Here is a 16889-nt window from a genome sequence, read left to right as displayed (position 1 = left end):
CCAATTTACTTCAGTTATCTAATTTTCTTCATTATCTTGCTATCCTTTGTTTAAAGAATACCTAGGTAATCTCAGGAGCAGCAATACACTACTGTGAGCTAGGTGGTGATTGGTGGCTGCAGATATATGCCTCTTGTTATTGGCTCACATCATATGTTCAGCTACCTCCCAGTAGTGCATTGTTGCTCTTAAATCTACCTAGGAATTATTTTCAACAAAGGATAGCAAGAGAATGAAGTAAATTAGATCACAGAAGTAATTTGGAAAGTTGTTTAACAGTGTATGCTCTATCTGAATACACTGAATCATGAAGAAAAGTTGTAGGTTTTATGTCATTCAATACTTTGACAACATACTGTATAACTTTTAGATGTTACAATGGACAACTTATGGTATTTACATGTGCTACAAAAGTATTACATGCTAGTTTCAGATTTCTATAACGGCAGTCTACTCCAATCCATTAGGAGAGCCATACAAAGTGATTCATAAACTTTGTATTGAGACCCCTTACCAAAAAGTATTCAGATCCATAAAAGAAAATTACTTTGTGTTTTTTCAATGATGTTTGGATTTATCTAATTTAGAGGCCGATCACGATTGTTTAGAAAAACTTATCTAATGATTTTCTACAGAAAATCTCCTTTAGAATCTATTGTTATTTATGTAGATAAATCGTTTGATAAACTTTTCTAAAGGATTGTGATCAGCCCCCTCTGTTGTCTAAACCACTAAATATGTTTTGGCAGTATACATAGCTTTTCCTAATATTAAAGTTTTCCGTTTACATTTAAATAAACATGATTGTTTTCTTGTTTAATATAACGTTAAAGATATAGCTCAAATCACACTTAAAGGGACAGTCTACACTAGAAGTTTTATTGTTTAAAAAGATAGATAATCCCTTTATTACCCATTCCCATGTTTTGCATAAACAGCACTGTTATATTAATACACTTTTTACCTGTGTGATTGCCTTGTATATAAGCCACTGCAGACTGCCCCTTATTTCAGTTCTTTTGATAAGTTTGCATTTTAGCCAATCAGTGCTGACTCCACGGGAATAAGCACAATGCTATCTATATGACACACATCAACTAGCAGTGTATGTGAAAAACTGTCAAAATGCACAGAGGCAGTTCAATGGCATAGAAATTAGCATATGATCCTACCTAGGTTTAGCTTTCTACAGAGAATAGCAAGAGAGCAAAGCAAATTTGATGACAAAAGTAAATATATATTTTTTTATAAATTGTATGCCCTATCAGAATCATGAAAGTTTAATTTTTACTAGACTACCCATTTAAACAATGAAACTAATGCTCAACTAATATGTGATCTTTATCCTGATTATTACTGCCTTTTGATTGTTTACCTAATTAGGATATAAGAAAACATGATGTTCCAGTTATATCATATATGTTTTTTGGGGGAGCTTCTTTAAATTAATTAGCAAATGGATTTTGGACAGTTCTTCTAAATCAAACAGATCAGCTTCTAATGGATTAGAATACCATAGAAAAGGAAGCCAACATCACCCGGATTAAATGTGTGTTTATATTAGAGTGGATTGGGAGCCAGTGTTGAAAGTGCATGATCCTACATTTTGTCTTTTATGATTGAGTTAGAGCACACACTTTAAAACAACATTGCAATTTACTTCTTTTGTGTAATTTATTTTGTTCTAATGACATCCGTTGTTGAAAAGCATACATAAAAAGGTTGTGTAACTGCAATGAACTACTGATGCAGAAGCAAATTGCTGTTCCATCAACAAAGGATACCAAGAGAATGAAGGACATTTGATGATTTCATATCCCTTTAACAAAACAATGCAGGACACTACGATTTCTACATATTTAATTATTCTTGCTGCATAAAATAGTTTCTTTCTATCAGAGGGCTATCAATAAACATGAAAATATATTGTGCCTACAGTAATACATTTAAAAAAAAGTAAATTTATGCTTACCTGATAAATTAATTTCTTCTGTGGTACGACGAGTCCACGGATTCAGCCTTTACTTGTGGGATATTATCCTCCTGCTAACAGGAAGTGGCAAAGAGCACCACAGCAGAGCTGTCTATATAGCTCCTCCCTTAGCTCCACCCCCAGTCATTCAACCGAAGGTACAGGAAGAAAAAGGAGAAACTAAAAGGTGCAGAGGTGACTGAAGTTTAAATCAAAAAAATATAATCTGTCTTAAAATGACAAGGCGGGCCGTGGACTCGTCGTACCATAGAAGAAATTAATTTATCAGGTAAGCATAAATTTACTTTTCTTCTATAAGGTACGACAAGTCCACAGATTCATCCTTTACTTGTGGGATACAATACCAAAGCTATAGGACACGGATGAACGGGAGGGACAAGACAGATGCCTAAACAGAAGGCACCACTGCTTGAAGAACTTTTCTCCCAAAAATAGCCTCAGAAGAAGCAAAAGTATCAAATTTGTAAAATTTGGAAAAGGTATGAAGTGAAGACCAAGTCGCAGCCTTACAAATCTGTTCAACGGAAGCATAATTTTTAAAAACCCATGTGGAAGCCACCACTCTAGTAGAGTGAGCTGTAATTCTTTCAGGAGGCTGCTGTCCAGCAGTCTTGCATGCCAAACGGATGATGCTTTTCAGCCAAAAAGAGAGGTAGCCGTAGCTTTTTGAACCCTACACTTTCCAGAATAGACAACAAACAGAGAAGATGTTTGACGGAAATCTTTGGTCGCTTGCAAGTAAAACTTCAAAGCACGAACAACGTCCAAGTTGTGCAACAGATGTTCCTTCTTAGAGGAAGGATTAGGACACAGGGAAGGAACAGCAATTTCCTGATTAATATTCTTATTAGTAACAACCTTAGGAAGAAATCGAGGTTTGGTACGCAAAACCACCTTATCAGAATGAAAAACAAGATAAGGCGAGTTGCATTGCAATGCAGATAGTTCAGAAACTCTTCGAGCCGAAGAGATAGCAACTAAAAACAAAACTTTCCAAGATAGAAGCTTAACATCTATGGAATGCATAGGTTCAAACGGAACCCCTTGAAGAACTTTAAGAACTAAATTCAAACTCCATGGCGGAGCAACAGGTTTAAACACAGGCTTGATTCTAACTAAAGCCTTACAAAACGACTGAACGTCTGGAACATCTGCCAGACGCTTGTGCAGTAAAATTGACAAAACAGATATCTGTCCCTTTAGGGAACTAGCTGATAACCCCTTCTCCAATCCTTCTTGGAGAAAGGACAAAATCCTAGGAATCCTGACCTTACTCCATAGTAGCCTTTGGATTCACACCGATAAATATATTTACGCCATATCTTATGATAAATCTTCCTAGTGACAGGCTTTCGAGCCTGAATCAAAGTATCTATGACCGACTCAGAGAATTCCTGCTTGGATAAAATCAAGCATTCAATCTCCAGGCCGTCAGCCGCAGAGAAACTAGATTTGGATGCTGGAACGGACCTTGAATGAGAAGGTCCCGTCTCAGTGGCAGTGTCCATGGTGGTAGAGATGACATGTCCACCAGGTCTGCATACCAAGTCCTGCGTGGCCACGAAGGTGCTATCAAAATCACCAAAGCTCTCTCCTGTTTGATTCTGGCAATCAGACGAGGGAGGAGAAGAAATGGTGGAAACACATAAGCCAGGTTGAACGACCAAGGTACTGCTAGAGCATCTATCAGTACTGCTTGAGGATCCCTTGATCTGGACCCGTAACAAGGAAGTTTGGCGTTCTGACGAGACACCATCAGATCCAATTCTGGTGTGCCCCATTGATGAATCAATTGTGCAAACACCTCAGGATGGAGTTCCCACTCCCCCGGATGAAAAGTCTGACGACTTAGAAAATCCGCTTCCCAGTTCTCCACTCCTGGGATATAGATTGCTGATAGATGGCAAGAGTGAGTCTCTGCCCATTGAATTATTTTGGTAACCTCTATCATCGCAAGAGAACTCTTTGTTCATGCCTGAAGCGCGTTGAATATCGCTCTCAATTCTAGAATATTTATTGGGAGGAGAGGCTTCTCCTGAGTCCACACTCCCTGAGCTTTCAGGGATTTCCAGACTGCACCCCAGCCCAATAGGCTGGCGTCCGTCGTTACTATGACCCATGCTTGCCTGCGGAAACACATTCCCTGGGATAGATGATCCTGTGACAACCACCAAAGAAGAGAGTCCCTGGTCTCTTGATCCAGATTCATCTGAGGAGATAAATTTGCATAATCCCCATTCCACTGTCTGAGCATGCAAAGTTGCAGTGGTCTGAGATGTAAGCGAGCAAACGGAACTATGTCCATTGCCGCTACCATTAGTCCGATTATATACACTGATCCACTGACGGCCGAGGAATGGAATGAAGAGCTCGGCAGGTGGTTAAAATCTTTGATTTCCTGACCTCCGTCAGAAACATTTTCATGTCTACCGAATCTATCAGAGTTCCCAGGAAAGGAACTCTTGTGAGAGGGGTAAGAGAACTCTTTTTTACGTTCACCTTCCACCCGTGAGATCTTAGAAAAGCCAACACGATGTCCGTGTGAGATTTGGCTAGTTGGTAAGTTGACGCCTGAATTAAGATATCGTCCAGATAAGGCGCCACTGCTATGCCCCGCGGCCTTAGGACCACCAGAAGGGACCCTAGCACCTTTGTGAAAATTCTGGGAGCTGTGGCCAACCCGAAGGGAAGAGCCACAAACTGGTAATGCTTGTCCAGAAAGGCGAACCTGAGAAACTGATGATGATCTTTGTGGATAGGGATGTGCAGATGCGCATCCTTTAAATCCACGGTGGTCATATATTGAACCTCCTGGATCATTGGTAAAATAGTCTGAATGGTCTCCATCTTGAAGGATGGGACACTGAGGAATTTGTTTAGGATCTTGAGATCTAAAATTGGTCTGAAAGTTCCCTCTTTTTTGGGAACCACGCACATATTGGAGTAAAACCCCTGCCCCTGTTCTATTTTTGGAACTGGACAGATTACTCCCATGGTATATAGGTCTTCTACACAGCGTAAGAACGCCTCTCTTTTTGTCTGGTTTACAGATAATCGAGAAAGATGGAATCTCCCCCTTGGAGGGGAATCTTTGAAGTCTAGAAGATACCCCTGGGTCACAATTTCTAAAGCCCAGGAGTCCTGAACGTCTCTTGCCCAAGCCTGAGCAAACAGAGAAAGTCTGCCCCCTACTAGATCCGGTCCCGGATCGGGGGCTGCCCCTTCATGCTGTCTTGGTGGCAGCAGCGGGCTTCTTGGCATGTTTACCTTTGTTCCAAGTCTGGTTAGGTCTCCAGACTGACTTGGATTGAGTAAAATTCCCCTCTTGCTTTGCAGCAGGGGAGGAGGAAGAGGGACCACCTTTGAAGTTTCGAAAGGAACGAAAATTATTTTGTTTGGTCCTTATGAAAAACACTTTATTTAGTGAAAAATAACAATCTTAAAAAAACGATACTGTGCCTTTAAGAGAAAAAAAGCATACACGTTTTGCAAAACTGCTTTAAAAAACACCAATCGTTTCAATTTTTTGATATAATATACAAATAATGCAGCTGAGATTTCCCCACAAAGAAAGGAACAGTTAACCCTTTACTGTGCAAAACCGGATATAATAAGGCCTAAATCCGGACAAAACACCCCCTGCAAAATCGGGGTTAAAGCTTCGATTTGGCCTAACACTTTCACAAGGGCCCACCGGAGTTGGAGCTTGCTGCTTGCTTTTGAAGAAATAAAAAACTAATATTTTATCACCTCTTTTTAACTTTACCCTTCCTAGTACTTAGAGTAGGCAAAGAGAATAACTGGGGGGTTGAGCTAAGGGAGGAGCTATATAGACAGCTCTGCTGTGGTGCTCTTTGCCACTTCCTGTTAGCAGGAGGATAATATCCCACAAGTAAAGGATGAATCCGTGGACTCGTCGTACCTTATAGAAGAAAAATCAGACATCCTTTAATTCAGGGTGTGCTTTTATATTGGAAACATAATTTTAGCATTTACTTTGACAATTTATATGATATAATATATGTCTTTGTGAGCAATTACTTATAGGGACATGTTATTAAAGCTATACTTTATATTGGAAACATAATTTAAGTCTTTATTTTGACTCCATATATGATATTTGCAGATAATTCCTTGTAGGTACATGTTATTAACATTAATTCTTAAGTATCATTAATGTAATTGTGAGAAATAAAATGTTGTATTATGTATGTACTATGGGTGTTTCTTTATTAAAAAGTAAGCTGGGTAATTGCTTTGTGAGAAGGTAACATTGAGATACTCTTTGTTTTTTGTTTTTTTTTACAATGCAGATAAAAATAAAAACAGATCATCAGTGCTGAGTTCAAAATGTGCTTTAAAGTGACCTTGTGGGATTTCACTATAATCTCATGAGTTTTCAATATGATTTTGTAGGATTTCACAGTAAACTTCCTTAAACAGAGGAAGGAAAACAGTGACTGCGACTGCACGTCTGATGCATGCTCCCTTGTAAGTCCTAAAAACAAGCATCCGGTTTGGTTGCTTGAAGTTCTTCTATAGTGGGATGTGGCTACCGAGAAAATACTAAGGGAAAACAATATTCCCTTAAAATAGAGATATTCATGTGATATTTTCCAGTCATCTTTTTACCAATCAGCATATGGGTAACGTGTTCCTTTAATGGGCCACAGCTTTATAAGAATATATTAAAACAGAAAAAAAGAAAAAATGAAGATCTAATACTTTCTTACCTGAAAACATTTGTAAGCTTCTGAAAGAAGATGTTTAGCTGGATGAAAAAATCCAAGCTGTATCAGCACATAGGCTTTGTCCATCCAAAGATATGGTAGACTCAAACCACTCAGTCCTTTTGTAGTTGCATGCAAGGCTAAAATCTGTACAAAAAAATAAAGATAGAATAATAATAATAATAACCTACTAATATCTCAATTATTACAGAGTAATATTACATTTATAACTGAAGATACAATTAATATATAATTGAAAAAAAAACTTGGCTATAGCAGTTAAATATGTATAGTAACAACATAATACGTTTTACCTTTGGTTTTTTATGCATCAGATGATGGTTAGTCGATTGTTCCAAACACATTTCATTCTTCTTTTTAGTCTTATTAATCAACATTTCTTGTCTGCAGCTAAATTAGAAATTTCATATACAAGTTAAAGACATAACATTCAATTTTAATATTTGAGAAGTGGAACATATATGTTGCAGCAATTTAATAATTTTCTCTGGTGCAATTCGTTTAATTGTACATGCTATAAAATCATAACATAATGTAGATAGTTCAGAGTTTTGAGGATGATTGATCAGAGTGAGATAGAAACAAACAACATATGGTGTTGGAATGGTGGGTGTAAAATCTCCTCCTTTAAGGGACATAATACTTATATGCTGTAAAAAGCTGACAGGAAAATATCACCTGAACATCTCTATGTAAAAAAGGAAGATATTTTACCTCCCAATTTCTTCAGCTCAAAAGAGTAAGTCCTGTGTAAAAAGTTATAATTCAGCTGCTGTCCAGCTGCAGGTAAAAAAAAATAAAAAAATGAAGAAATGAATTGCAGCCAATCAGCATAATCAGTGCTGAGGTCATGAACTCTTTTACTGTGATCTCATGAGATTACACTTAACTCTCATGAGATTTCATAGTCAACTTCCTTAAAATGAATATGGAAATAACATGAGTGTGCATGAGGCTCACTCCCTTGCCTATCCCGGGACAGACATGTTGATTTGTTGCTTAAAGTCCATTGCAATGGGGCTTGAATACTTAGGACATTTTGAGGTAAAATATATTTATTTTTTACATAGAGATGTTCAGATGATATTTTCTAGTCATCTTTTTATAGCTATGCTGCATCACTTTCAAGTGTTTAAACATTTGAGTATCATGGCCCTTTAAAGCTGCTTTTGAGTGTTAGAAGTAGTATTTCCACTGGTGGAATCTCTATTGTGAAAAAATGAAGTGATTGGAAAGGTGTATGACAGCTATGGCGACCAGAATTAGTACAAAAATTGGTAAACAATTATGTTTTCATGTAATTTAAAAGGACGACACCTACATGTTTTCTTCCGTGATTCAGATAGAGCAGGTGATTTTAAACAACTTTCTCATTTACTTCTATTATCAATTTTTTCATTGTTCTCTGTATCTTTTGTTGAAAAACAGGGACATAAGCTCAGGAGCGTGGAGGTGTCTGGAGCACTATATAGCAGCAGTTTTGCAAGAATATTATCCATTTGCAAGAGCACTAGGTCTCTCTTCAAGAAAGAATATCATGGGAATGAAGCGAATTTCATAATAGAAGTAAATTAGAAAGTTTTGAAAAATTGTATGCTCTGTCTGAATCATAAAAATAAACTTTTTGGGTTTTATATCCCTTTAATTATGTAAAAACCTATATTGTAAACTGATCGTAAAATAACAAACATAAGTCTGAAAAATATTTACCTTATCAACTCATGTTCAGTGATGAACATATTACTAACCGCTTTCTCGTGATAAGAGGCCGCTTGGTGCAAATTTAGATCTGCACATATTTGACAAAGTCTAGAAATAAAAATGTGGTAATTAATGTCAAAGTATAATGCTTTACTATAGAGGATTATTTTACTGTGTAATCTAAATGATATCAAGTAGCAAACTATAAGCAATAGATATAAAAGTAAAAAAAAGGTTAACAGAACAACAATCATTTCATAATGAGAAAGACTAGAAAATGCAAAGTATCACATATGGGGAGCCCATGGTTTTGACACTGAATTTGTCCACATAGATAATATTGTATATGTCACTTATTGTATAGGTGTATAACAGAGAATATAAAAATAAAACACTTAAATGTGAAATGTATTGTAATGAATTGCTGTACCATTAGAGGACATCTTCAGACATCCCAACCTGCAAAAACTCATTTCAGGGAGATGGCTTCACCCGCTACTGTGCAGCCAACCGCCCCCCCCCCCCTCCCGGTTATATATTGGACACCTTGAAACCCTAAATAAGATAGAAACTTATCATTAAAGTAGCTTCCCACTAAAGTCACATTAAAAAAAAAGTAGCTTTATTGCACAACCACATACAACAAACCTATTTTCCAGTGATCGTATGCTTGTTGGTAGTATTTGTGTTTTATTTTATTAAAATCAGTGGGGGCTTTTTTGGTTACTGCTGCTTGCTTTGAGGGTTCTATAACGTCCCAGCAACTAAAGGCATTCCTTAAAGAAACACTTTTCTGGATTTGGGCCACATTGGATCATGGTACTTGGAGTTTCAAGGAGATTGCATTCCATTTGCTGGCATCAGGGAGCCGCTATTACAATCAGGGAGAACTTCAGGGAGAGTTAGAATGTCTGCATCTTTTCATTATAAAATCAGTTTTGATGGTGAATTCATGTTTCATTAAACTTTACTAGGGAAAATGAGGATCAATGTAATTTTAAATATTTTGTGCATATAATAGAAAATCAAAATGGCGTTCTTATGTAATAATGCATTTCAATTACTGACTGTAGATAACCATCTGCTAGATTTAGAGTTCTGCGTTAGCCGTCAAAACCAGCGTTAGGGGCTCCTAACACTGGTTTTGGCCGCCCGCTGGTATTTAGAGTCAGTCAGGAAAGGGTCTAACGCTCACTTTCCAGCCGCGACTTTTCCATACCGCAGATGCCCGTACGCCAATTGCATATCCTATCTTTTCAATGGGATCTTTCTAACGCCGGTATTTAGAGTCTTGGCTGAAGTGAGCGTTTGAACTCTAACGACAAAACTCCAGCCGCAGAAAAAAGTCAGGAGTTAAGAGCTTTATGGGCTAACGTAGGTTTATAAAGCTCTTAACTACTGTGCTCTAAAGTAGTTGGCTGATAGGATTCTATCAGCCAATCGGAATTAAGGTAGGAAAATTTTGATTGGCTGATGGAATCAGCCAATCAGATTGAGCTCGTATTCTATTGGCTGTACCGATCAGCCAATAGAATGCGAGCTCAATCTGATTGGCTGATTGGATCAGCCAATTGGATTGAACTTCAATCTGATTGGCTGATTCCATCAGCCAATCAGAATTTTCCTACCTTAATTCCGATTGGCTGATAGAATCCTATCAGCCAATCGGAATTCGAGGGACGCCATCTTGGATGACGTCATTTAAAGGAACCGTCATTCGTCGGGAAGTCGTCGGCCAGGATGGATGTTCCGCATCGGCGGGATGAAGATGGATCCGGAAGAAAGAAGATTGAAGATGCCGCTTGATAGAAGACTTCAGCCGGATGATGGATCTCTTCAGCCCCCGCTTGGATCAAGACTTCAGCCCGATGATGGACCTCTTCAGCCCGATGATGGACCTCTTCAGCCCGATGATGGATCTCTTCAGCCCCCGCTTGGGCTTGGATGAAGACTTCGGAGCCTCCTCTGGACGGATCAGTGATACCCGGCGTGGTGAAGACAAGGTAGGAAGATCTTCAGGGGCTTAGTGTTAGCTTTATTTAAGGGGGGTTTGGGTTAGATTAGGGGTATGTGGGTGGTGGGTTGTAATGTTGGGGGGGGTATTGTATGGTTTTTTTACAGGCAAAAGAGCAGAATTCTTTGGGGCATGCCCCGCAAAAGGCCCTTTTAAGGGCTGGTAAGGTAAAAGAGCTTTTCTATTTTTATTTTAGAATAGGGTAGGGCATTTTTTTATTTTGGGGGGCTTTGTTATTTTATTAGGGGGCTTAGAGTAGGTGTAATTAGCTTACAATTGTTGTAATATTTTTCTAATGTTTGTAAATTATTTTTTTATTTTTTGTAACTTAGTTCTTTTTTATTTTTTTTTGTACTTTAGTTAGTTTATTTAATTGTATTTATTTGTAGGTATTTGTATGTAATTAATTTATTGATAGTGTAGTGTTAGGTTTAATTGTAGATAATTGTAGGTATTTTATTTAATTAATTTATTGATAGTGTAGTGTTAGGTTTAATTGTAACTTAGGTTAGGATTTATTTTACAGGTAATTTTTTAATTATTTTAACTAGGTAGCTATTAAATAGTTCTTAACTATTTAATAGCTATTGTACCTGGTTAAAATAAATAAAAAGTTGCCTGTAAAATAAATATTATTCCTAAAATAGCTACAATATAATTATAATTTATATTGTAGCTATATTAGGGTTTATTTTACAGGTAAGTATTTAGCTTTAAATAGGAATAATTTATTTAATAAGAAATAATTTATTTCGTTAGATTTAAATTATATTTAACTTAGGGGGGTGTTAGTGTTAGGGTTAGACTTAGCTTTAGGGGTTAATACATTTATTAGAGTAGCGGCGAGGTCCGGTCGGCAGATTAGGGGTTAATACTTGATGTTAGGTGTCGGTGATGTTAGGGAGGGCAGATTAGGGGTTAATACTATTTATTATAGGGTTATTGAGGTGGGAGTGAGGCGGATTAGGGGTTAATAACTTTATTATAGTAGCGGTGAGGTCCGGTCGGCAGATTAGGGGTTAATAATTGTAGGTAGGTAGCGGCGACGTTGGGGGCGGCAGATTAGGGGTTAATAAATATAATATAGGGGTCGGCGGTGTTAGGGGCAGAAGATTAGGGGTACATAGGGATAATGTAGGTTGCGGCGGTGTACGGAGCGGCAGATTAGGGGTTAATAATAATATGCAGGGGTCAGCAATAGCGGGGTCGGCAGATTAGGGGTTAATAAGTGTAAGGTTAGGGGTGTTTAGACTCGGGGTACATTTTAGGGTGTTAGGTGCAGACTTAGGAAGTGTTTTCCCATAGGAAACAATGGAGCTGCGTTAGGAGCCGAACGCTGCTTTTTTGCAGGTGTTAGACTTTTTTTCAGCTCAAACGGCCCCATTGTTTCCTATGGGGAAATCGTGCACGAGCACGTTTTTGAAGCTGGCCGCGTCCGTAAGCACCGCTGGTATTTAGAGTTGCAGTGGCGGTAAATTATGCTCTACGCTCCCTTTTTGGAGCCTAACGCAGCCCTTCTGTGAACTCTATATACCAGCGTTGTTTAAAAGGTGCGGGGGGAAAAAAGCATGTGTAGCTAACGCACCCCTTTGGCCGCAGAGCTCTAAAATCTAGCGGCATGTCTTTAAAGGGACAGTAAACACCTTGCAATTACAAGACATTTCTGTTGTGTTGCTATAGAATAATATATCAGCCAATCTAATATTAAAAAAAAAAAATTAACATCCTTTTCACTGCAATTATTTTTTAGTAGCCAAACTCCACTCACCCACAGACAACAGGGCTAGACACGGTCAGAAAGTTAGTATAAAGTGAACTGTTTGGCATTTATCTAATAAAGCCAAAGTGGGACATATATGTAACATTGAGGAGTCAGCAGGATACATTTACAGTCCTGAGAATTACAAATTGCTCAACTTTCAGAGCTCAATTACCTGAAAAGGGGGCACAATAAATAATGGAAATATATTGTACGGTTGCTTCTTTATGCATAACTAAAGATTTATATAAAAAAAAAAATCTCAAGGTGTTTACTGTCCCTTTAACTTTCACACATGGGTAAAATACAAAGTCCCACTCAGGAGCTGCAAGGCTGGCAGCTATCAAGTGGAACTTTCATTGCAAACACAAAATGAGCTCATGAATGTAATATTTGCATTAAAATGTTTGTTAAAGCAGAAAGGTGATGTATGGGCTGCTTTTCTATTGTTTGCATCATATTCAGCACCATCTCTTAATGACTTCAACTTGCATAATCACTAACCTCAAATGATAGAAATCTGAAAGACTTTTGCTTTCCACAGCATCGTGTGCAATCACTTCAGCAAGATGAAGTACAGGAAGGGTCAGATGAGTAAAAGAAATACCAAGCAACTGCTTTATTAACAGGTCGAGGTAGTAAAGGCTGAATGTCTATAGGAGAATAAATAGAGTACGTTTTACAAATTCAAGCATACAGCATTAACATATCTTGAATACACATTACAATGAATACAGAAAATTTAAGAGTCTTCAAATTATTCGAAAAGGTAAATATGGCCTTAAAGGGACAGTAAAGTCATTATTAGACATTTACGATTTAGACAGAGCATACAATTTTAAACAACTTTCCAATTTACTTCTATTATTTAATTTGCTTCCTTCTCTTGTTATGCTTTGCTGAAAGGTTTATCTAGGAAAGTTCAGGAGCAGCATAGGACCTAGGTTCTAGCTGCTGATTGGTGGCTGCATATATATATATATATATATATATATACTGATTGTCATTGGCTCACCCATATGTTCAGTTAGAAACCAGTAGTGCATTGCTGCTCCTTCAACAAATGATACCAAGAGAATGAAGCAAATTTGATAACAGAAGTAAACTGTAAAGTTTTTTTAAATTGTATGTTCTACCTAAATCATGAAAGAAAAAATTGGGGTTTCATGTCCCTTTAAGTTCTGTTGTGAAACAGTGATGTCACTTGAGAAGCTCTAATTTCTTAGCTTTTCAAAACTTTAAGGAAATAGCCTAATTAAGATATATTAGAAGATTGTACAAGAGTAACTCTTAAATTCCAATTATAGCACTGAAAAATGTTAGATTATTTTCAATGACAGTAATATTTGAGCCATGTAGATAAATACCCACTAAAGAAGTTCAGATACATTTATTTTTATTTATAAAAGAAATTCCTTGTGAATCAGTCATGTTTATAGTAATTTCTACTGCAATCTGAGCATTTTTGTCCAAACTACATTCAAAGAACCCACAAAACAAATTGCTGACGATTCAAAAATGAATCTTGCCTTCCTAGATTCCTTTAACAGTGTATTTGAAAAACTGCTCAGGACAATTATTAGTTAACCATCTATGGGCTAGATTAGAAGTGGAGCGCTAAATATCACTTGTGTGCAAGCGATATTAGCGCTCCACTTTTTAATATCAGCGCACAATAATGTAAAAGAGCATACTCCTTGCTCCATTTTACTAGAAAAATCTTGGGAGGGGGGAAAATATCCACATTTTTTTCAGTTTTTTTTTCCTGGTGCCATCCCATCTCTAGCAAGGAGCATTTCTGTATAATTGTTAGCTACTGGATTGCTTATTTTAAGTGATTACTTTGGCATGTGGCACTTGGCATGTTTAGCCACTATCCAGGCTGATATAGATAGTCAAAAAGGTAGAAAAACAGACAAATAGATAGATGATAGATAGATAGATAGATAGGTAGATAGACCAACAGATAGATAGTGTGGGTGTGGTTTGATCGATCTGTCTATGCATCTATCTGTAAGGGTCGGCGTTTTGTATTAGGCAGCCACCTTAGTGCGCCGTAGCATGGGGGCGCTGAGAGCGGTTCCGACTGCTGAGGATAATCTGTTAATAATTTTATTAAATTTATTATTTATTAAATTGTTGTAGTCCAGTTTAATTTTTTATCGCTGATTCCTTCGCCGCGCCAGCTGGCTCTGGCTGGCTCCCTGCATGCGCCTGTACCTGCAACGCTTACGCAATTTAGTGTCTTACTAGTACTTAGTGATGTCCAGTTCATGAACGAATCGTTCATTTGAACTGGATCTTTTCAGTGAACTGTATGAATCAGTTCACCAGACTGAACTGATTCGTTTCAAACAGTTCACTTCCTGAGTCTGCAGCAGCACTAGTAATATGATTCTAGAGTGTGTACTGCTTCTGCTAACTCCTGCTTTGCAATGAATCAGACAGCCTCACTCTAGGATCATATTACCAGTACTGTTACTGATTCAAGAAGTGAACTGTTTGCAAACGAATCAGTGTACTGTTAACTCCTTTGCAATGAATCATTCAGTTAACAGTACACTGATTCAAAGATACCCCTAACTGCACCTAAATTAACCCTTACAAAAGTAGCAGGTCTCAACCTTATATTTATAAACCAAAACTCTGCATGGCTTATAAATAAATATAAGGTTGAGACCTGCTGCTTCTGTAAGGGTTAATTTAAGGTGCAGTTAGAGGTATATTTGAATCAGTGTACTGTTAACTGAACGATTCATTGCAAAGGAGTCAGTTAACAGTACACTGATTCAAATATACCCCAAACTGCACCTTAAATTAACCCTTAGAGAAGCAGCAGGTCTCACCCTTATGTTTATTTATAAGCCATACAGAGTTTTGGGCTGTTTACACATTAATACCGTTAAAATTTAAGGTCATATTCTATTGTCACTTTTATTATAATATAAGTCTTTTATAAGATATGCATATCTTAGGAAAATACATACAACACAGTACATAGAACAGAGTATACAGCATGCTCTGTTATATGTACTGTGTTGTATGTATCTGTGAAGGAGCCAACGCTGCCTGGCTGTGAGGACTCAGGAGGAGCTGAACTGAATCATGAGTCACACAACTCACACAGTCAGTGACTCATGATTCAGGAACGAATCTGCGGCTCTACAGTTCACCTACTGAACATGAGGTAGAGCCTCTATCTCATGTTCAGTAGGTGAACTGGTGAATCGGTTCTTGAACCGGTTCAGTTAATCGAACTGTCCGAAATGAACCGATTCACACAGAAGAACCGAAGTTCCCATCTCTACTAGTACTTCCTGTCCCTGGGCTGGCCTGGCCCGGCTATTGTATAGCCTATTGGAATGTGGGCACGCAGCGCGTGCGTCTGGTGACCGTGTCAGAAAGTGGAGGAGGCGGAGCGCAGCTGCGCTGCCTGTTTACGTCATCAGACTATGACTCACTCGACTGAGAGAGGGAGAAATGGTGTGGGAAGCGGGATGAGCAGCCGCCTGACTCCATCTAAGAGCCACGTGAGAAATCGAGTGATTGATGCTGCCCAGAGACGACCGGCTCAGCCCGCAGACAACCGAGTGAAGAGACGAGTAAGGAGGTAGGAATGGTGGGAGTTTCTGACTCTGAGGAGGCCGGAGTGGGCATACTTAATGACATTCCATGCTGATAGAATTATGTATTATGGCATCAACTGACGGCGGTTGACCTGGCTGAAGCAGCCGGCACCTATATACATTAGAGCAGTGTTGTGTGTGTACAGTCCGGTACTTTGGTTATTGGGGCTTCAAGATAGTGTGTCACCCCGCTTCTCAATCCTCTGTGACTCTGAGTAATGTTAGGGAACTGGCCTGCAAACATGAGTAACTGTTGCAGTGTTTTGGGGGGATGGCAAGGTGTCCTAACTTAAGTTAAATATGTATATAATATACCCGGTTGCAAGGCACACTAAACAAAGAACACATAATTTATTAATAAATATACAGCAGCAATTTTTGTAATGGTTGCTACTGGGCCTATCATCAGGCAGTGTTACTTTTTACATGTTATATTAATAACTTTTTTTATTGCTATTCTACATTTAGTGTGCCACTTTGTCCTGAAAAAAAGGAGATGACAAATATAATTCAGAGAAGATTCAATTTATTTTGTGCGAAACCATGAATTGTTAATATAGCATGGAAAGGTGAACTTTGAGTTTATGTATAATGGACTACAATAAATACATTAGGAAGGTTTCCCAAGTTTTTTTAGTTCTGACACATTTCAAAAACCTCAGTTAATCTAATGCTTATCAAATGCAGATAAACCCCCTATTCTTTGCATAATGACAATCTGGTACCACTATTCCTTGATATATTTTATTTAATTCTCAAATTCATTGCTCTGGGCTTGTTGAAAACAAATGTGCTCCTGTATCAAGTAAGTAAGTATATATATATATATATATATATATATATATATATATATATATATATATATATATATATATATATATATATATATATATATATATATATATATATATATATATATATATAACACACAGAAAAAACCCAGCACTCACTTACAAGTTCTCAGCTAAGATTTAAAAGCAAAAATGGAAAGGTTAGTTACTGCATCTGGCCAAATGGGACAAGCCCAGGTACCTCGTCAAGGTCC

At 37.8% G+C, this 16889-nt stretch overlaps 1 protein-coding gene across 1 annotated transcript in view; it reads right to left on the bottom strand.

Moving 5' to 3' along the window:
- Positions 1–16889, bottom strand: part of LOC128640465 (cilia- and flagella-associated protein 46-like) — a 638812-nt gene that overhangs the window by 212889 nt on the left and 409034 nt on the right. The window contains exons 38-41 of the mRNA XM_053692944.1: positions 12723–12871; positions 8455–8553; positions 7038–7134; positions 6727–6870 (exon numbers count right to left, since the gene is read on the bottom strand). Of these exons, the coding sequence (XP_053548919.1) occupies positions 6727–6870; positions 7038–7134; positions 8455–8553; positions 12723–12871 (489 nt within the window). The remainder of the gene's footprint in view (positions 1–6726; positions 6871–7037; positions 7135–8454; positions 8554–12722; positions 12872–16889) is intronic.

The sequence above is a fragment of the Bombina bombina genome, chromosome 9 (genome assembly GCF_027579735.1).
Source record: "Bombina bombina isolate aBomBom1 chromosome 9, aBomBom1.pri, whole genome shotgun sequence".
Classification (NCBI taxonomy): Eukaryota; Metazoa; Chordata; class Amphibia; order Anura; family Bombinatoridae; genus Bombina; species Bombina bombina.
This window is presented reverse-complemented; position numbering and strand designations above follow the sequence as displayed.